This window comes from Benincasa hispida, chromosome 10 (assembly GCF_027475165.1).
Source record: "Benincasa hispida cultivar pf3 chromosome 10, pf3_genome.v1.1, whole genome shotgun sequence".
Classification (NCBI taxonomy): domain Eukaryota; kingdom Viridiplantae; phylum Streptophyta; class Magnoliopsida; order Cucurbitales; family Cucurbitaceae; genus Benincasa; species Benincasa hispida.
The window spans coordinates 22,509,470-22,532,753 of record NC_143487.1 but is presented as its reverse complement, the minus strand read 5'-3'; the positions used below and the strand labels follow the sequence as shown (position 1 = coordinate 22,532,753).

The 23,284-nt window shown below is 37.8% G+C and overlaps 1 protein-coding gene and 1 long non-coding RNA gene across 2 annotated transcripts; both read right to left on the bottom strand.

Moving 5' to 3' along the window:
• Positions 1–4,140: 4,140 nt before the first annotated feature.
• Positions 4,141–6,377, bottom strand: LOC150033196 (uncharacterized). The gene is made up of 2 exons (XR_016523639.1): positions 5,892–6,377; positions 4,141–4,387 (listed from the first exon to the last, which is right to left on the bottom strand). It is a non-coding gene; the product is annotated as an uncharacterized LOC150033196 (long non-coding RNA).
• An 872-nt stretch (positions 6,378–7,249) lies between these two features.
• LOC150033195 (uncharacterized) lies at positions 7,250–8,342 on the bottom strand. The gene is made up of 3 exons (XM_090306316.1): positions 8,127–8,342; positions 7,749–7,991; positions 7,250–7,501 (listed from the first exon to the last, which is right to left on the bottom strand). The coding sequence occupies exons 1-3, from the start codon at positions 8,340–8,342 to the stop codon at positions 7,250–7,252; spliced, it is 711 nt and encodes a 236-aa protein (XP_090162442.1).
• Positions 8,343–23,284: the final 14,942 nt, after the last annotated feature.

Below are 23,284 nucleotides of genomic sequence, written 5' to 3'. Positions count from 1 at the left end.
TGTGTCATCTTATACTTTTTGATCAAACAAATGGATTTGGCAACGGAATTTAAAAAAAAAACGTACAGATTTAGGCTTCAATGTATGTCGGTTGGAAATTTCATTGAAGGTTTTTAATATCGGTTGGAAATTTCACTAAAGGCCTTTAATGTCGGTTGCAACCGACATTGAAGGCTGTGTTATTGAATCCCTTTAATGTCGGTTTAAAACCGACATTAAAGGCAACCGACATTAAAGGGCTTTAATAACACTATCTTTAATGTCGGTTGTCAACCGACATTAAAGCCTGAATTTCTTCTAGTCGAATATGGAGAAAGCTCAGAACCAACCCATTGAAGAACACCTTCTTCATCCGAATTTTTCAGTAAAAATTCAATTGGTTCATCATCCGTTTCTTCACTCCAATCTCTTCAATATATTGCAGGCTATCATACAAAGAGATGTGGTGCATGGGATGTAGCTCATGCTTGGATTAAATCAAGGAAGAGGTGGTAGGTTCCTAGTGAGCAAGTTGAAGATGAACTTGAGAAAACCTATTTTCAATTTGTGCAATTTTTCAATTTCAAAAATCTATTTTGATTTTAAAATCATATTTTATTACTAAAACCAAAATATATTAATTTTACAAGTTAATTTTCTAATAAAATTAATAAATAAATATTTAAACAATTTAAATAATTTTAATTAATTTAATATCCAATATTAAATTAATTTTTACACAATAGTTAATCATATTTCAATATATTTTCTCCAATTCCATTTGATTCTAATTTGAACGTTTCAAATTAACTTATCATGCTACTTTAGAGCTAATACATTTCCGAGCTAGTAGGAGGACCTCATGGACCTACAGACCATGGGCTCCAACGATCTGAGATTAATCGACTAAACTCATTAAACCAATCTAACCGCCATTTGTTAACTAATGGGTCATTCCACTAAAGCCCATAGTTGAACTCCCCTCACTGCATATATATTATGTCCATTCGATATAACCATGATTAGTAAGTTAACCTTTCACTAGTTGTTCATAATAACGGTTGGGTCAAATCTCTGTTTTATCCCCGAAATTACCTCTTGTTCCTTAAGTCCCTGCTGATCCCCTAATGAACAATTTTTTTGTGATCCAATCACAAAACCGAGTCACTCTCATGCCAAATGAGAGGGCGGGATCTTTTGTTCAAGCCCCAGAATCAACACTTAAGGGAACAACCTCTCTACTATCCCTAAAACGGGTAGGAGTGAATTCCCTCTTGCACCCTATGTTCCCAGCTATTTATCTGGTTTTACCTCTGAAATGGTAGTCATATTGAGCCGGTGTTGTTGAGCCAACCCTCATGCAAATCTAAGGGCAATCCCGAATAAATAGGAGTTCATAGTTAGCTTAGGATTAAAGTCAAGTTACCTAGGTCATCGCATTGAAATAGTCAGTCTTAAACAGTAAACAACGTTAAAAAGTAAGAGTGACTCATTTCATAGTCCGATCTTGTACAAACTCTTTTGCACAAAGACACCCCCACTCCTCGTGTCCAACATGAACGAATTAGGATCACTTCATTTGTAGCACTTTACAACTCCTTGTAAGAATTATAGAGCAGGCCATATTCAATAGTGTTACTAGAATAAGATACCCAATCTTATCCATATACTATAGATCATTTTGACTATTTACTCTAACCTGATCTACTTTTATGTCTCCACATAAAGTTCAAGTACTCATCCAACAGTCAAGGGACTTTTAAGTTTATTGGATTTCTATTCAAGCAATAGATCTATTCAATAACACCTTTATTGAAGTTTTAGAATAAGCTCCATTGTTTACATACCACGAGTTTTAGGACATAGAACCCAACAAACTCCCACTTAGACTAAAAATCCAGTGGTAACTTATACATCCGATATATAAGACTGAGTTTCTGAGTTTTATAGAGAAATACAATAAACTAAGACATCCCATACCCATCTTTTACCATTTGGTGTCCCTATACCCGATATTTGTCCCACTTGCCCTAGGTTATCTCGTATTCCTGGTCCTACTAAGTAATTCTCAAACATTTTAGCCTAGAGAATTATTGTAAACATTGTTAGGTATACAATAGGCTTTTGATAAAACTATAAGGGGATTGCATCTTAATGTTAATAGTGGCCAAAAAGCACAATTTCCTCCCACTACATTGAGATACTCTCAACTCTTTGAGCAAGATGCATCTGACCTGTCTCAACAATTCTTTGTTAACAATCAGATCTAGAAATCTTTAAACTTTCTATACTTTGATCTAGCCATTTAGATATCTGAATATCTACAAATGGCTTTTAACAATTTGATTCTCAACAGAGGTTTCTAGAACAAACAGAATTTTTGAAAAAATGACATTTCATTTAACACAAAAATATATACAATTTGTTCTTTACAAGATTTAACAGTTAAAAACAAATAGCAACTTCTCCCACTGGATGAACTGAGCAAATGGTCCCAGGGTCAAGTTAGCCTGGTTATCTTTCTCTACTCTCTTCTCGACATGATATTGAAGGCAGTGTCTTCTTCAGTGCCCTTCTTCATTGCAGTGGAAACATTTCCCTTTTGCAGCATTATCTTTGCCTTTTTTTTCCAATAGGAATCTTCTTCCCTTTCCCTTTGCCCTTATTTACAAGAATACTCTTACTCTTTGAAGAGGAGGACATTCCTCTCTTCTTGGCAATAGTAACATTTACTTCTGGCACTAGACCCTTTGTTCTCAACATTGTCTGATAAGCCTGTAGCTCATATAGTAGAGTAGTCAAATTTTATTCATAAATGCATTTAGAATTGTATAAACTCTTTGGAAGAGATTCTAGAATAAAACTAACTTGACTTCTCTCGTTCATGAGAGCACCATTTACTTCTACCATATTAAAGTGGACCATCATGTCCAAGACTTTTTTACAAACATTGGTCCCCACTTTGATGCGACCGTTGTAAACGTGCTTAATGGCATCCCTCGCAGAGATTCCATAATCTCTTTGGTAGTACTTATATCCTCATGCTTCTTTTGTCAACACATCAGATAAGCTGGCAAGGATATAAGCACATGCTATATCATTAGCCTTGACCCATCTGTCATATACATCCCGAACATTTCGGTTTGTGTTAGAGCTAGGAATGGGAGGACAGTCCTCAGTTAAGACAAATCGCAAATCGTCTATCACAAATATCGTGTTCAAATTTGATTTCTAATTCACATAATTATCCCCAATAAATTTATCTGACGCCAACACTTGTATTAATGAACTTGTCATTCTGAAATTTAATATCCAATCAAGTTTTCGCAATTTTAATAATTTACCCAAGATTATTCTTTTGCAATGATACTACATCAAGACATTCTTGACTAAATACTACCTCCAGAATAACTTATACTCTGATAGTCATTTAGGTACCTTTTTTGGTTAGACATTATTAACACTTAATAATTCTGTAAGTGTAGACCCGCCATTTTCAGATCTAATAGAATGGTATGAGTATTGCTCTGAAAATAGAAAACAATACCCAAGACGGAACTATAAAATCCTATTCATTTTACTAAAGCCTGGGTTGTTCCGAATCCTATGTTACAACCCTCCGTAGGGATAGCCATCGTTAAACGACTAGCAAAGGGCTGCTTAAAGCTAACCAGCAGGTGTAACATAGGAATCTCACGGTTCAGACTAATGGAGGAGACCGTAGGATATGTTGACACATTTCCTTCACCCACTTACTATGAACTACTTCCTTTGTTCAGCTTCCTCTGCTTGCACTTCTTCTCTAACTGTCTTTCTTGTTTTAGGTTTAGGTGCCATGTCCTGTCATGAACTCATAAATTAACTATCTATCTCTGGGTCTATCTCAGAAATCATGCAATTAAAACACTACATCACTATTCTCATATATGCATTGAAACTTTCATTAGTAGGACATACCTGGCGATGACGAGAGATTCGTTACTGGGCCACACGGACTATCTAGTTTTACGTAGTAAGTCAGTCTATAGAACCCAAAACATGGGCTTTGATACCAACTGTAACGACCCGACCCCTTAGGACTTAAGTTAGACTGTTACTAAATACATGCATGCATGGAACTTAAAACGACACTCTGTTATGGTGAAATAAATGCTAATTAAATAAGATAAATTTAAAAGACTTTGCATTTAAATTTAAATATTAAAAACAACGGTTGGGTACCCATAGAACATAACTGATAATAAATAAATCTGAAAGCGATTCTTAATAGTAAGTCTTAAACATCAAAATTGAAAGCTAAGAAAAACATGAAAAGAAGTCTAAATCTCATGAGCGGAAGGATAAAACTAGTCCTAGTGGCTCGATCACGAATTCCGCTTGTCCGTCACCGGTGCATCTCTATCTTTACCTGAAACAACAATATGAGAAAGAATGAGTATAAAATACCCAGTAAGTAACCCCACTACTGGGGTCAGGTTAGGCATCTATGTCCTCTAGATGCCAACCTCTGGTGGAGCATATAAATTGTCGTAGTCTACCTGGGACTTATACATACATGAAAAACTGATTTCTATCCTACTGTAGCTAAATATGCTCACTACCTCTGATGAGTCCCGAAGGAAACACAATAACTGGTGAATCCCGAAGGAAACACAACTAGTGAATCCCAAAGGAAACACAAACTGGTGATCCAAAAGGAAACACAAACTGGTAAATCCCAAAGGAAACAAAAACTGGTGAATCCCGAAGGAGACACAAACTGGTGAATCCCGAACGAAACACAAACTGGTGAATCCCAAATGAAACACATACTGGTGGATCCCAAAGAAAACACAAACTGTGAATCTTGAAGAAAACACATACTGGTGGATCCCGAAGGAAACACAAACTGGTGAATTCCGAAGGAAACAAAAACTTGTGGATCCCGAAGGAAACAAAAACTGGTGGATCCCGAAAGAAACACAAACTGATGGATCCCAAAGAAAACACAAACTGGTGAATCCCGAAGGAAACACAAACTGGTGAATCCCAAAGGAAACACAAACGAATCTCGAAGGAAACACAAACCTAGTGGGCATTCTAACGAATCCGTAAAATCACTATCATAGGCTCGACACCATTGTTATCACAATATGGTTCTTTGACATATATATATACCTCAACATCATGGCTCTAAAACATGCACACATGCCTCAATATCCACAGATCACATACAACCTCATGGAATCAAATATCATCTCATGCTAGCATTCAAGCATCTATGTGCACAAATACACCTTTCAGATCCTCAAGCAAGAACATGCATCCGTTATACTAAACTATCAATTCATCAAGCTGTCATTCTATCCTAACATTCATCTATCATGCTAGCTACATCCAGTACCTGGCCCGTGGGCAGTTCCAATAGTAAGATTACTTATCGAAAAGTCAAATTCAGATATTAATCTAAGCTAATGATCTCCAACAAAATAAATCTTGAATTAAGTCCCCTAATACAAACATAATACTAAATTTCAGTCTTTGGAACCAGGATCCAAACATTCAAATTTAATCAAATGGTCACCAAATAACTTACCTAAACGAAACTCACAAGATTTCGACTCCAAAATCTCCTCTTAGCAGATTTTAAAATTCAATGGATGATGACTTAGAACTTTCAAAATACTTAGAATTAAACCATTCTTTTAGTCCAATAATGAATAGGTGGCCGACAACCAACAACAAGGATCGCAACGCTTATCAAACTACTTGTCGAACGAGTTCGAGTCCGCTGGACAGCACGTTGCGTACTCTGAAGTACTCCAATCTTGGATCTAAATTCCAAATATAATCGACATCAACCAAAAAGAAAACTAAAATTTAATGGGCAACCGAGAACCTTCTAAACTCAACCGCTCTTACCCAGAACTCACCAACACTTGCAGAAATCTGATGAATGACCGCAAAGAAGGGCAGTGAGCGGGGGAGATCGATGGCTGGGCTCGGGCGATGGGCTGGACAAGCGACTCAGCCTCAACAAAATAGGGTTGGGCGGTTTCGAGTGATTGCTGGAAGAAAAGGTGTGGCGGCTAGGCATGAAGGCAGTGGCGGGAGTTGAAGCTCGAAGCATCGGCGTCTCTCGGTTGGGCTTGCTCGCACATGAAGGCCGGTGTAGCTCCAACGGTCTAGCATTTTCACGAGGCGCGACTCCAACGGTCTGACTGATGACGTCGAGTGACGCTAGCATGCGGCTGGGCTTCACGTCTGACCGATGGCACACTGAGGGGGTTTCGGATTGCCGATTGCTCGTCGGCGTTGGGTTCGACGGAAAGTGACTGCTGGGTGGTTCGGCGGCTAGGGTTTTCACAAGGGGGGTGCATGGTGTGTGGAAGAAGAAGAAGGGGAATTTTTGTTTTTATAAAAAAAATAATAATAAAACTTAAAAACTTAAAAAGAAAAGAAAATAAACTTTATTTTATTCCTTTCCTTATTCCTCTTTATTTTATTAACTTCCTTTCTTTCCTAAAAAAAAGTGAAATTAATTCTTGTCATTAATTTCTAAATTGAATAATTTTGTAAGGTCAAAAATTAAATTCCCCCACTTACACTTGAACTCCAAAATTCCAAAAAGGCCCTCCACTAATAAAATTACTGAAATTACATTAACACTAAAGAAAAAAATACGTAGTGTTACATTCTTCCCTCCTCATAGGACTTTCGTCCTCGAAAGTTCATTCTTAAAAAAGCTCCATGTACTGGGCCTTCATTTCATCCTCTCACTCCCAAGTAGCCTCCTTGAACAGGTGATTCTGCCACAGGACTTTCACAAAAGCTATTTCTCTACGGCATAATGTCTTTACTTCTCTGATGAGGATCTGTACAGGTTTCTCTTCCTAGGTCAAGTTGTCGTTTAACTGCAAGGGCTCGAAGTCAACTACATGGGATGGGTTTGTCACATACTTCCTTAGCATCGAAACGTGGAAGACATTATGAACTGAAGACAGTGCTGAGGGCAATGCCAATCGGTAAGCTATGGGGCCAACTCACTCTAGGACCTTCAAAGGTCCAATGAATCTCGAACTCAACTTCCCCTCCCTGCCAAACCTCATAATACCTTTCATGGGTGCCACTTTTAAAAACACTTTCACACCAATCTCAAATTCCAGGTCCTTACGTCTTACATCGACATAGCTCTTCTGTCTGCTCTGAGCCGTTTGCATACGAGCTCTGATCTTCTGTATTGCCTCATTCGTGGTCTGCACCAATTCAGGTCCTAACAATTTCCTCTCTCCTACCTCATCTCAACAAACAGGGGACCTGCAAATCTTCCCATATAGAGCCTTAAATGGTGACATCCTAATAATTGACTGGTAGTTGTTATTATAAGCAAACTCCAAAAATGCAAGTGAGCATCCCAGCTTCCTGAAAATTCTATGGCACAGGCACGCAGCATATCTTCCAATATCTGGTTCAATCGCTCTGTCTGCCCATCAGTCTGTGGGTGGAAAGTTGTATTGAAATCTAACCGGGTACCTAAAGCTGCCTAAAGACTTTTCCAAAAATTAGACATGAAATGAGGGTCTCTGTTCAACACGATAGACATAGGCACTCCGTGCAATCTCACCACCTTCTTTATGTATATCTGTGCCCACTTATTCATTGAAAAGGTGGACTTCCCAGGTATGAAATGTGCTAACTTTGTAAGTTTGTCTACCACAACCCATATCACTTTGAAACCTTTGACTGTCTATGGCAACCCCACGATGAAGTCCTTAGACACATGCTCCCACTTCCATTCCGGTACACTCAATGGCTATAACAAGCCTGCTGGTTTCTACCTCGGGGCTTTCACCTACTGGCAAGCATTTACTAACGAACTCTGCAATCTCTCTTTTCATATCATTCCACCAGTAGTAACGTTTCAAGTCCTGATACATCTTGGTGCTGTTGAGGTGAATCGAAAATAAGGAACTATGAGCCTCTGACAAAAACTCATCTTTAATATCACTAATTGCTGGCACGTACAAACGTCCCTGATAAAGGAGGCCACCTTCCGCTGATACTAAGAATCTGCCATCTTGGCCTGACTCCACCCTACAAACTCTCTCCTCTAGATAAGGGTCACCTCGCTGCGCATCAATAATCTTCTGCCTTAGACTCGGTCACACTGATAACTGTGTTAACTGTGCCGTGACCTTTCCTACTGCCACCGCAATCTCTGCACTCTCTAGCTCCCTGCACAAATGAGCCTGTTTAGTAATGAGGGCTGCTGAATGAGCCATGTTTCTGCTTAGAGCATCTGCCACTACAGTTGCCTTTCCTTGATGGTACAAAATTTCATAGTCATAATCCTTCACCAGCTCCAACCACCTTCTTTGCCTCATGTTCAACTCTTTTTGAGTGAAAAAGTACTTTAAACTCTTGTGGTCGGTGAAGATTTGTATCTTCTCTCCATATAAGTAATGTCTTCAAATCTTAGGAGCAAAAACCACTGCTGCTAACTCCAAGTCGTGCGTGGGATAATTCTATTCATGCTTCTTTAGCTGACGTGAAACGTAAGCAACTTCCCTACCCTGCTGCATCAGTACGCATCCCAACCCCTTCTTGGACGCATCACTGTAAATGACAAAACCATTTGATCCATCTGGAAACTACTCTCACAAGTCTCATTCCAAATGAAAGGGGCTCCCTTCAAGGTCAACTGAGTCAATGGGGCGGCTATACGAGATAAGTCCTACACAAATCGTCTATAGTAGCCTACTAACCCTAGGAAATTGCACATTTTCATTGACTGTGGTTGGACGAGCCTAACTCGTAACTGCCTCAATCTTTGCAGGATCAACAGAGACACCTTTCTTCGATACTACATGCTCTAGAAAGGACACCTGCCTCAACCAAAATTCACATTTAGAAAGCTTAGCGTACAACTGTTTGGCCCTCAACGTCTCCAAAACTTTCTGCAAATGCTCTTCATGTTCGGGCTCTATCTTCGAATATACCAATATGTGATCAATAAAAATGATCACAAAGGTGTCGAGAAATTCCTTGAACACCCTATTCATCAAATCCATGAATACTGTTGGTGTATTCATTAGACCGAACGACATCACTATCAACTCATAATGCCATACCTCGAACGAAAAGCTATCTTAGGTATGTCACTATATTTTATTTTCAACTGATGGTATCTTGACTGGAGATCAATCTTTGAGAATACCGTAGCTCCTTGCAACTGGTCAAACAAATCATGAATCATGGGGAAGGGATACTTGTTCTTGACTATTACCTTGTTCAGTCTCTGTAATCAATGCATAGACGTAACGATCCATCCTTCTTTTTCACAAACAAAACAGGTGCACCCCATGGTGACAAACTAGGGTGTATGAAACCTTGTCCAACAACTCCTACAATTGGACCTTCAGTTCCTTTAACTCTGCCAGGGCCATCCTGTATGGAGCCTTCGAAATAGGGGTTGTGCCTGGCTCCAACTCAATAGCAAAATCTATCTCCTGCTTCAGGGGCAGCCCGAGAAGATCCTCTAGAAAACCGTCTGGAAAATCTCTCACTATTGGCTCTAAAGTCAAGGTGACTTCAGTCTCTCTAGTGTCCACCACACTGGCCATAAAGCCCCAGACTCCTTGGTCAAATAGTCTACGGGCCTTCAATGCTGAAATCACTTTGGGTAGGACTACGGTCCCAACCCCTTTAAACTTAAAACTGGCTCCTGTAGGAGGGTTAAAGATGACCTCCTTACGGGAGCAATCTATGCTGGCATGATTAGCAGCTCACCAATCCATGCTCAATATCACATCAAAATCACGCATATCTAAAATTATCAAGGTTACATCTAATACGCGATTTGCTACCTCTACCTAACATGTTTTTATCTTTTCTGTAGCTAACATGATCTCTCCTAAAGGAGTGGAATGGACAATGCAAATGGCAAAGGTTTTGAGTCTAACATGGCATGCCTTATAAATACAACAGATATAAACGAATGCGAAGAGCTAGAGTCAAACAAAACTAAAGCATGGTGCCCCAAAATGGGAAGCGTACCTGTCACCATTGTGCCTGACTTCTCGACCTCACGCCAAGTGGTAGAAAACACCCTACCCTACTGCTACTGACGACTCGGGCCTCCTGAAATGAGCTGACAGGCTGGCCCCTATGTTTAGGCGAGTTCCTCCTCGGGAATTTCTCTGACATATGCCCTTTCTGGCCATATAAAAAACAGACCCACAACTAGGCAACGTCCCTAGTGTCGCCTACCAAAGTAGTACATATCGGCCTATCCTCACTGCCAGAAACAACTTGGGAACCTTGATGTCCCCACTGACGTGGAGCACTCACTGTGTTCTGGTTCCTCTGCTGATGCTCAGGAGCTCTGGGCTCAGCCTTTCTTTTTTGACCTGCGGAGATTCCAATCCCGAGCAACCTCTTGTATTCCTCTCCCACCTGGGAGTCAGCATCAATCTTCATGGGCCTGCAGTGCTACAGTATACGTCTTGAGGTTCAATGCTTGTACCATACCTCGCAGTCCACTCCTCAAACCCTGGATGAAGCTCTCGGTCCTCTTGCCTCGGTGGCTACTAGTTTAGGAGCAAAGTGAGACAACTTATCAAATTCCTGTTCATACTCCTCCACTGACATAACTCCTTATTTCAAGTTTAAGAATTCCGCCTGCTTGTTGTACGGGGTGTTGGCAGAAAAATACTTCTCATAAAAGCGCTCCTTGAATTGCTCCCACGTTGTAAGCTTCCCACCAGTATCAATCATTTTTTCTGATGAACGCCACCAGATTTTCGCATTGCTTGTCAACATGAAAATGTCGCATTGAAGCTTGTGCTCTTCGGGGCACCTCATAAAATGGAATATCGTCTTGATAGATGACAACCACATCTTTGCTTTGGTAGGTGATTCGTTATTTTATGTGGTGAAATAATGAAAGGAATTGCGGTGATGGAAATGCATTGTGCAACAAGTTTTCTTAGCAGAATCCAAGTATAAATCCTACGGAGTTTCCTGATAAGTCCAGGGTCGAACTCAAGGACTAAGGAAAACGGTATGCGGTGATAATTTTTAAGACCGCTTTATGGTAACAAATAAATTAATGGTTGGTTGGTTTGTTGGTTGAAGTATAAAAAGTATTCGGCAGATTTGAGAAAAGATTGATTATGCAGCAGATACACTGAGTATACGAAGGAACGGATTGAGAAGGTCTTTAACTAGCATTTCCTGAGGATTTGTTCAAACTATGCAATCATGCTACACTCATACGACAGCAAATCATTTTCCAATGCAGATGTGGTAACTCCTAATTCTAGGACGCATGCGATGAATGCGATAATGTCCATAGAGCTTATTCCTAAGTCTCTACTTTTTGCCTATGCAATGATGCAAGATGCACACAAAGAAAAGGTGATCACATACAATCATAACCTATCTCTAGGATGCATGCGATGCGTTAATAGAAAACAGTGCTTAATCCTAAGCTCCTATCTCTTGATTATGTGTTCTAATCTGACTCTCCTGTGACTAGATTCTAACCTGAGTTTTCCAAGCCTAGATTCTATCCTCAGACTACCCTCTCGAGTATCTCTAATGGACAAATGATGCATACATAATACAAGATAATCGCATAGAATGAAAATCCCCTGTTATGCTAGCTAAGTGCTTCTTAACCCATTCGACAGATTTAGCTACTCATGCATAATAAACAGAGAATGAACATAACACAGAAGTAAATTCCATTTCTAGAGATAAATTCAAAGTACAAAATGACAATGGAAGATAAGGATAGAGAGCCTGGTAGCAATCCCTTGCTTCCCAAGGCTTTTACACTGTTAACTCTATTTTGTTCAAAAGATGTTCCTGCTTCCATAGGAGTTGACCCTCTCTCTGATCTCGACGCTTCTAACACTCTTCCAAGCTCACCAGAACGATCTCTCGGTATAATCTCACTTCCTCGTTTTCGCCTTCTAAATAAAAGAAAAACTAAGAACAAGGCTACTTCTAACTATGGAGAAAATTATCTAACTGTCGAACTAGACGAACCCTTTCACTGAAGGTTGCCTTCAGTATTTATAGAGCTTCGGGTTGAAAGACTTCTTCTCTCTTATGATTGCACCGATGGGATGGCATTAATTCTCTATCTGATGCGCTGAATATTTGTTACCGAAAAGTTGAGTGTACTTGCTACAGTAGTTCGTTAACGACTTGTCAACTTAATTCAGAATCGACCGTCATCAGCTTTTTGTCCAATCGTGATTTATTGTTCTTTTCATCCAGATGCATCCACCAAGTTGCGCTGGCTCTATGTGGCAACCTTCTTGGGCAGAAATTTGCGAGTGCTAATCACTGCAAAGCCTTGCGGTAACGCTATACTCGATCGTTGATTTTTTTTTATCGCATTTTCCGCCTTACGTCAATGCATATTCTGCACAAAAATACACAAGTTAACTATTTTAATGCGATGGACGCATTCGACTGCAATGTTGTGAAGTTAATGCTTTTTGGACGTAATGTAGTACACTTTTATCAATGCAAACTTGCATAGTTTAATAACTAACCACTGTAATAGCATGCATTTCTGCTCGTTATCAGTGGAGTCCCTCAACAGCCCATCAAAAGAGCGAAGGTCATACTTCCTGAAATCCCTCAGATGTTTAGCCTCAAGAGACAGGCCTTGCATGTCTCTATCCTAGAGTCAGGTCTGTTGTAACTGCTCGAGTGGCACTAGTTTCTCCTGAGCCTGGGTCTGGGCGGTCTGTCCTGCCATCATGCTACGAATCAGCTCCTACAACTTTCCTATTAGGGAGGATGCAACAACTTCACTAATTCTGGCTTCCATTGCCTTCTCATCAATTTGGGTCATAGGCGGATTTGGAGCTGCCAGGACAGTTTGGCTACTCTCAGCTCCCTCTCACTCATTCTCTAACTGTCTTTCTTGTTCTAGGTTTAGGTGTCATGTCCTTCCATGAACTCATAAATTAACTATCTATCTCTGGGTCTATCTCAGAAATCATGCTATTAAAATACTACATCACTATTCTCATATATACATTAAAACTTTCATTAGTAGGACATACCTGGCGATGATGAGAGATTCGTTACTGGGCCACAGGGACTATCTAGACTTACGTAGTAAGCCAGTCTACAGAACCTAAAACATGGGCTCTGATACCAACTATAACGACCTGACCCCCTAGGACTTAAGTTAGGCCGTTACTAAATACATGCATGCATGGAACTTAAAACGACACTCTATTGTGGTGAAATAAATGCTAATTAAATAAGGTAAATTTAAAAGACTTTGCATTTAAATTCAAATGTTAAAAACAACGGTAGGGTACCTATAGATCATAAATGATAATAAATAAATCTGAAAGCAATTCTTAATAGTAAGTTTTAAACATCAAAACTGAAAGCTAAGAAAAACATGAAAAGAAGTCTAAATCTCATGAGCAGAAGCATAAAACTAGTCCTAGTAGAACATAAAAGAGAAAGAATGAGTATAAAATACCCAGTAAGTCGCTGGTGGAAGCATAAAAGAAGTCACTGGTGCATCTCTACCTTTACTTGAAACAACAACATGAGAAAGAATGAGTATAAAATACCCAGTAAGTAACCCCACTACTAGGGTCAAGTTAGGCATCTATGTCCTCTACATGCCAACCTCTTGTGGAACATATAAATTGTCCTTGTCCTCCTGGGACTCATACATACATGAAAAACTGATTGCTATCCTACTGTAGGTAAATATGCCCACTACCTCTGGTGGATCCCGAAGGAAACACAAACTGGTGAATCCCGAAGGAAACACAAACTGGTGGATCCCGAAGGAAACACAAACTGGTGGATCCCGAAGGAAACACAAACTGGTGGATCCCGAAGGAAACACAAACTGGTGGATCCCGAAGGAAACACAAACTGGTGGATCCCGAAGGAAACACAAACTGGTGGATCCCGAAGGAAACACAAACTGGTGGATTCCGAAGGAAACACAAACTGGTGGATCCCGAAGGAAACACAAACTGGTGGATCCCGAAGGAAACACAAACTTGTGGATCCTGAAGGAAACACAAACTGGTGGATCCCGAAGGAAACACATACTGGTGGATCCCGAAGGAAACACAAACTGGTGGATCCCGAAGGAAACAAAAACTGGTGAATCCCGAAGGAAACACAAACCTAGTGGGCATTCTAACTAATCAGTAAAATCACTATCACAGGCTCGACACCATTGTTATCACAATATAGTTCTATGACATACATATATGCCTCAACATCATGGCTCTACAACATGCACACATGCCTCAATATCTACAGATCACATACAACCTCATGGAATCAAATATTATCTCATGCTAGCATTCAAGCATCTATGTGCACAAATACACCTTTCAGATCCTCAAGAAAGAACATGCATCGGTTATACAAAACTATCAATTCATCATGCTATCATTCTACCCTAACATTCATCTATCATGCTAGCATACATCCATTACCTAGCTTATGGGCAATTCCAGTAGTAAGATTACTTACCTCGAAATCAAATTCAGATATTAATCCAAGCTATTGATCTCCAACAAAATAAATCTTGAATTAAGTCCCATAATACAGACATAATACTAAATTTCAGTCTTTGGAACCAGGACCCAAACATACAAATTTAATCAAACGGTCACAAAATAACTTACCTAAACAAAACTCGCAAGATTTCGACTCCAAAATCTCCTCTTAGCAGATTTTAAATCTCAATGGATGATGACTTAGAACCTTCAAAATATAGGTGGCCGACAATCAACAACAAAGATCACAACACTTACCAAACTACTTGCCGAATGAACTCGAATCCACTAGACAGCACGTTGTGCACTCCGAAATACTTCAATCATGGATCTAAATTCCAAATATAACCGGCATTAACCAAAAAGAAAGCCAAAATTTAATGGGCAACCGAGAACCTTCTAAACTTAGCTACTCTTACACAGAACTTACCAACACTAGCAAAAATTTGATGAATGACTGCGAAGGAAGGTAGTGACCGCCGAAGATTGACGGCTGGGCTCGGACGGTGGGTTGGATGAGTGGCTCGGCCTCAACCAAACAAGGCTGGGTCGGGTCGAGTGGCTATTGGAAGAAAAGGTGCGGTGGCTAGGAGTGAAGGTAGTGGCGGGAGTTGAAGCTCAAAGCGGCAGCGTCGCTCAGCTGGGCTTGCTTGCGTGTGAAGGTCGGCGCGGCTCCAACGAGTTTGACCGATTACGTCAAGCGAAGCTAGCGTGGACTGTGCTTTACGTCTGACCGGTGGCACGCTGAGGAGGCTTCAGATCGTCAACTGCTCGTCGACATTGGGTTCGACGGAAAGTGACTTCTAGGTGGTTCGACGACTAGGGTTTTCATGAGGGGGGGTGCACGGTGTTTGGAAGAAGAAGAAGGGGAATTTTTGTTTTCATAAAAAAAATAATAATAAAACTTAAAAACTTAAAAAGGAAATAAAATAAACTTTATTTTATTCTTTTTCTTATTCCACTTTATTTTATTAACTTCCTTTCTTTCCCAAAAAAAAGTGAAATTAATTCCTGCCATTAATTTCTAAATTGAATAATTTTGTAAGGTCAAAAATTAAATTCCCGCACTTAGACTCGAACTCCAAAATTCCAAAAATGCCCTCCACTAATAAAATTACTGAAATTACATTAATACTAAAGATAAAAAATATGGGGTGTTACATAATGTACAAAAAAACCAGCTTTTAGTGAGCTCTCTTAATAATAAAGAGGGAGGCGACATGAGGTCTTTCATTAAGGGGGAGAAGACAAGCTCCCTTTTCTTTGACACGCCTCTTGAGAAATCATATACTTCATAACTCTCCAGATTAAAGTTGTTTCCTCCAAACATCTCCAAATCCTTGAATTAAATTCAAAATTTTAAATCTCCCAATTTAAATTCAATTATCACCAATTGAGTTAAATCTAAATTTTCAAATCTTTATCCCTTACTCTTGATTTATCTTAACTCTATAATTCAATTTTAACCTCAAACTCAAATTATCATCCAAATAATTCAAGATAATTAAATTGAAAACACCTTAAAATTTGGGATGTCACATTCTCCCCCCTTAAGAACTTTCGTTCTCGAAAGTTTTAATCTTAGAAAATCTTTTAGTACTGTACTCTCATTTCATTCTCTCGTTCCCATGTTGCTTCCTTGAACCGATGATTTTGCCACAAAACTTTTACTAGTACTATCTCCCGTTTTTGCATTGTTTTCACTTCTTTAGCCAGAATTTACTTGAGTTTCTCCTCATAACTCAAATTGTCATTCAAATACAAGGTCTCAAAGTCCACCACATGAAATTTATCTAACACATACCTTCTTCACATAGGAACATAGAAAATACTGTAAACTATTGTGAGCGACACTAAGCGACATACTAAAAAGCCCACTTGTTCAAATATTCAAATGGCTCAATGAAAATGTAGGCTTAGTTCCCTTTTTTTACCAAACCTAAATTACCCTTCATAAGTATTACTTTCAAGAACACTTAAATCACTTACTTCAAAAACTGTCTCTGCGTTTAATAACAACATAACTTTTCGATTGTTCCATGTTATTTGCATTCTTATTCCATTCTTTTGGACAATCTCATTAGTAATATGCACTAACTCAGATCTCAACAATTTTCATTCCCTAACCTCATATCAATCAAGAGGAGACCTAAAACTCTTTCCCATATCAAGCCTCAAAGGCAACATGCCTAGTATCCTAGTAAAAATTATTATAGTGAACTCCATGAGACGTAAATAGGAGTTCCAACTTTCTGCAAAATATAATGTGCAAGCGCGTAACATGTCCTCTAATGTTTGGTTCAAACGCTTGGCTTGACCATCAATCTATAAGTGAAACACTATAGTGAACCCTAGCGGAATACATAATGCTTTTCATTATGTGTGACAATGCCTTCCATATGCGATTATGACACTTAAGATGTCGAAAATCAATCGTGTCTTAACACAATTATTCTAAAAAATGTCATAAGCTTAAGAGGTCTTATTTACTAAATACATATATTTGAATTGGTTGTGTTGGCATAGAGAAATTCTCATACGCTTGGCAGAGCAACTGCCCTATATATATCATAAACCCAATATACATAGCAGAGAAAATTTGATCAACTAGAAATTTCTTTTGAAGGAACCGTGAAGTCCATTACAGAAGTGGGATCATCCCAATTTCATTCTTACAGAATAAAATTACCAAACATTCAAATTATGCATAAACACCAAACATTCAAATTATGCATAAACAGAAATTTTACAACATGCTAATTGAGGGAGGAAGAAGGGAAGAATTAAAACTTACCCTTGAAGATCAACTTCTTCATGTAAATCCTTCTTCAATACGATCACGAACTCTTCGATGAGGACACCACCAAACGGAGCCTTTTGTATTCTCTTTTGGATAGAGAATTGGTAGGAGGTGTAGACTCTGCTCCTTTTGGTAGAGGGAGGAGGAATTTGAGAGGGGAAGAAGAATTTTTGTTTTTTTCTTAGTGTGTTCTTTTCTCAAGATTTCCAGAGAGCTCGTCTGCCTAAAAAAATAGCAAGAGGAAGATGATGATGACCTTTAGCCAACTAGTCATAACTCCCCACACACGTTTGATTGAGGGAGAATTAAATAGAGGGAGTTCCTTTAATGTTTAAAAATTAATTTAAATTAAAATAAATTAAATTTAAATAATAATTATATATAATAACTAACTTATTATATGTACATATAACTATATGTTAAATCAAATATAATACATAACCTATAGTTTTTATAGTGTATCAAATACAATATAACCTATAGTTTTTATTTCTCTTAATCATTCATGGTATTTAATATAAATCACATTTATACTAAATTTAATTATATGAATCTCATCCATACAATTAGTATTTGAATCACATTCAAATATTTAATTACTCTCAAAATAAACTTTATATTATAATGTATCAAACACATTATATTAGTTATACCACATATAATTAATTTAATTAATTATATCATATATAATTAATTCCCTCAATTAATTTGAACAATTCAAATTAATCCAAAATTAATTCTCAATAATCCCTATTGAGTTATAGAGGAGGCCTTATGGACCTGTAGATTGAAGCTCCAATGGTACTTGAATAATTAATTAAACTCTTTTAATTAAATTATTCAACATCCATTAATTGTCGGTCACTCCACTAAAGACCGACAGATGCACTCTTCGCACTACAAATATATTTCCGTATCCATTAGATATAACTAGTCAACAGTGTGATGACACTTAAAAAATTCCTTATAAATACAACTAGACCAAAATTATCGTTTTGCCCCTATAGTCACATCTAACTCCTTAAGTACCATTAATTCCTCTAATGAACAATAAGTCATAGTCCAACTATGATCAAATCCATCTTGGGCCAAAAGAGGGTGTGGCCACATTGTTCAATACCTGGAATCAGCCCTTAAGGGAGTAATTTATCTACTTACCCCGATATTAGGGAATGAGTGAATTTTGTCTTGTGTAGATATATTTCCAGCTCCCCAATCAAACGAATCACAAAATGGTAGTCATATTGAGTCAGTGATCTAGTCACTCTTACCCATGTAAATCAAACGACTGCCTTCATAGGTAGAAGTTCATAACTCACTAAGGATTTAGATCATTCACCTATGGTCATCCTGGTGAAATGTAAATCTCTACTATTAACAATGTTATATAATGAGACTATTCAGTCCGTGGTCCAATCTTATACAAACTCTTTGTATAGGATACCCCCACTCACAAGTCTCCATATGAATTATCAAGATCAGATCATTTGTAGCACTTTACAACATTTGTAACATCTACAAAGCGAGCCAAATCCTTAGTGCTACTAAGATAAGGTACCCAACCTTATCCATCTACTAAAGACCATTTAAGTTATCATTTAAACATGATCCACCTATATGTCTCTACATATATGTTTAAGTTATATAAAATAACCTAGAATATTTATTTATTCGATTGAGTGCATGCTTATAAAATAACAATTATTTTAATAATATCAATTTGTTTATACAAAGTTTACAAACCACAAGAATACAAGAGAGATTTAAAACATCGATCAAAACAATCTCCCACTTGTCCTAAAGCTTAGGGAACCAAATTTATAATACAAATTAAGTACAAAATATAATAAACTATAACATACACTATATTCAGTAACATATCCCCCTTGCCCTAGACAACATGCCACATATCTGAAGGAACTGGTGAAGGTCTAGTGCGGAAGTGGGGAACGGTCCTAAATTTCAATTTTTATAGTGTTGGGATTGGTGTCTTAATTCTCTCGAAGTCTCGTTGTTTTGTATTGATACACATTTTTTTATGAATAAAATAAATGTTATTTAATTCTGGCATTTACTCATATCCAATAAATAAAGCTCATTGGTTATCTTATGTGAACTTAAGCATGTATATGTGATATACAAGTGGATCATGCCTTAACTGATAACCTAAATAGGTCTGTAGTATAAGGATTAAGGTGGGATACCTGATCCTGGTGACACTACGGATACGGTCTGCTTTGTAGAGGTTTGCAAGTGTTGTAAACTACTACAGATGGTAGATCCTGACCATTCATGTGGAGATGTGTCGGGGGGGGGGGGGGTTGTTCTATATAAAGAGTTTGTATAAGACCAGACCACGAAATGACTAGACTCTGTATATAACGTCGTTGATACTAGAGACTTACATCTCACCTAAACGACCATAGGTGACATGACCTCGATCCTGAGTGTTTTGGGAACTTCTGCCTTTGAGGGCGGTCCTTTGATTAGTATAGGTGAGAGTGGCCAGATTGCCAACTAAACATGCCTACCATTTTGGGGACTTATCTGATCTTGGAGCTGGGAACTCAATCAACAAGATGGAATTCACTTCTTTCCCAAAGCAGGGATAAGTAGAGAGATTGCTCCCTTAAGGGTTGATTTCGGGGCTTGAACATAGTGGCCACAGCTTCTCTTTGAAAGAGAGGACTCGGTTATAGTAGGACTATGACTTATGTTCATTAGAGGGATCAATGGTACTTAAGGAGTTAGATGTAACTACAGGGGCATAACGATTATTGATCTAGCTATACTTACGAGTGATCTGTGAAGGGTTGTCACACTGCTGATTGGTTAAGATGGACACATAATATATCTGTAGTAAGTAGAGAGTTTAGCTGTCGGTCTTTAATAGAGTGTCTGACAGTTAACGGATGGTGGATCCCATGACTAAAGAATTTAGTCAATTATTCACGTACCGTTGGAGCTTCGAGCTACAGGTCCATAAGGTCCCCTTGGTAGCTCAATGAATTCAGTTGAAGATCAGTTCTTGGTGTTGATTTGAAATGTTCAAATTAACAATAGGTAATTTGATTATATATGATATAATCAGTATGATGTATGAGATAAATCTAGTGGAAGATTAATGTAAATGAGATTTACATTACGTACCATGGAATAGAAAAAGAACTATATTGTATGATACGTTCTTTAGTGGTTTATATGTTTCATGAGATGAAATATTAAAACTGTATGTGATAAATATAGTATGATAAGTTGGTTATCATTTATAGTTAAAATAATATTAATTATTGAATAATTAAATATTTTTCTCTAATAACCAATTGAGTGGGTGGTTATTAGTGATTGATAGTAACCGTGAGATAAAAGGAAATTTGTTTTCCTAATTTTAGTAAGTTTTTTTGCAAAAATGTTTTAAGATCTCTCTCTCGGAAAAAGAATCTCACAGAAGTTGTCAAGTAAACACGGATTTACTAAGCGACAGCTTGACTAAGGTAAGCGATTGTGTAGTGTTTTGTAAGCGACAAACACGGAACTAAGCGATGAGCTAAACGATTGCTTAGCTTTTGCTAGACGATAACTTAGCTTTTGCTAAACCAAGTTCACACAGAGCCCCCCTCTGGATTCTCACACCGAGAATACCAAGGTAGCCTTCTTGGTGGTGTCATACTCAACTCGACACCGTCGAGGTTCTGTGAAGGTTGTTCGTGCTATTGGGGTGTTCGTGATCGAGGCGATTGCTGAGGACGAGCGCATGGTGTTCTTGCTGTGTAGCGGTCGTGTTGTTCGAGCGTTCGAGGTTGCTGTGTTCGAGCATTCGTGATCAAGGAGCATTGACAATGAGTTTACCTACGTGCGTAGAGTTTCTCCTTGATTCTTTGTAGTTTCATGCTGTAATTTCTGTATTGATTGCATAACCGTATGTTTCTGGTTTTAGCTGTAATTGTAATGTTCATACATGATTGTAATTTGGAATGATCTTTCCGCTGCTCATGGAAATCCTCGTGATCGATTTTCTTCATATAGAACATATAATTTTACATAATAATCATAAAAAATTATGCATTAAATCAAAATTACAGCATGTCTTTAAGAATTGAGATAAGGAGATGAGAAAAAACTAACCCTTGAAGATTTTATCTTCTTCGTGTATCCTCTTCTCCAAAATGTCATGAACCGCAACGTACTTGAAACCCTAATTGGCCACCACCAATCTGAATCTCCTGTATTCTCTAATGAGATGAGAATCACTAAGGAGTTTTATGGGCTCTTAGGATTTTAGAAGAGAATGGATGAGATTGAGAGGAAAAGAGGGTGAGATGCAGAGTACTTTTCTCCTAAAGCTTCTTTTTTCTTTTCTGTAAAAAAAAAACAAGAGCAAGAAGAAGAAACCTAACTCTTTGCACATTTGTTGACACAAATGTAGTAGAGAGGAAAAAGGTGGAGGGAGTTACAACTTCCTCCCAAAAGTATTTTTGAAAAATAAATTAATTAAAAAAGTTATTTTAATAAAACATTTAATATATTTATATGTTAACCACTTTATCAAAACTATATGTTATATCAAATGTAACATATAACTTATAATTTAATATTGTATCAAATACAATATAACCTATATTTTCCATTCTCTCAATAATGCATGATATTTAATATAAATCCCATTTATACTAAATTTAATTATATGAATCCAATTTACATAATTAATATTTGAATCATATTCAAATATTTATTTTCTCTCAAATAAACTTTATACTATAATGTATCAAATACATTATAATAATTATATCATATATAATTAAAATAAATTAATTATATCACATATAATTAATTCTCTCAATTAATTTGAACAATTCAAATTAATCCAAAATTGATTCTCATTTAATCCCTGTTGAGCTATAGAGGGGATCTCATGGACCTGTAGCTTGAAGCTCCAATGGTACTGGAATAATTAACCAAACTCCTTTAGTTAAATTATTCAACATGCATTAACTCTCAGACACTCCACTAAAGACCGATAACTGCACTTTTTGTACTACAGATATATTTCTATGTCCATTTGATATAACCAGCCAACAATGCAATCACCTTTCACTAATTGCTCATAAGTACAGCTAGGCCAAAATTTCCGTTTTTCCTCTGTAGTTACATCTAACTCCATAAGTACCATTGACCCCTCTAATGAACAATAAGTCATATTCCAACTATGACCAAATCCCTCTCGGACCAGGAGACGGTGTGGCACCACATTGTTCAAGCCTCAGAATTAGTCCTTAAAGGAGAAATTTATATACTTACCGTCACCTCAAAAAAGGAGTGAATTTCGTCTTGTGTAGCTATGTTCCCAACTCCCCAATCAGACGAATCCTCAAAATGGTAGCTTATTGAGTTGGTGATCTGACCATGCTCACCCATACAAATCAAAGGACCATCTTGATAGGTAGGAGTTCAAACTCATTTAGGATTCATATCAGGTCACTTATGGGCATCCTGGTGAAATGTAAGTCAATTATGAACGACGTTATATAATGAGAATAGTCACTTCTCGATCCGGTCTTATACAAACTCCTTTGTATAGAATATTCCCACTCACATGTCTCCACATGAATGATCAAGATTAGATAATTTGTAGCACTTTACAATAATTGTAACATCTATAAAGCAGGTCGTATTCGTTGTGTCAATAGGATAAAGTATCTAGCGTTATGCATCTACTACAGACCATTTAGGTTATCACTTAAACATGATCCACTTGTATGTCTCTATATACATGTTTAAGCTACAAATGATAACCTTGGATGTTAGTTTATTAGTTTGTGGGTTTAATGCTACTAAATGTCAAATAAAACATCTCATATTTTTATTAAATAAATAAAATGTTTGTACAATACAATTACAAACTCAAGAACCATATAAGATTTTGGTCATCAACCTCAACATCAGCAACGTTGTGCTC

What these genes read in the sequence shown, in the direction of transcription:
- LOC150033195 (XM_090306316.1), bottom strand. Translation starts at nt 8,342, where the DNA reads ATGAGGCAAAGAAGGTGGTTGGAGCTGGTGAAGGATTATGACTATGAA. An exon ending in CACAGTTAACACAGTTATCA is followed by an intron (nt 7,992 to 8,126) that starts GTGTGACCGAGT and finishes CTCCTTTATCAG; the next exon opens with GGACGTTTGTACGTGCCAGC. An exon ending in TTGAGTGTACCGGAATGGAA is followed by an intron (nt 7,502 to 7,748) that starts GTGGGAGCATGT and finishes AAAAGTCTTTAG; the next exon opens with GCAGCTTTAGGTACCCGGTT.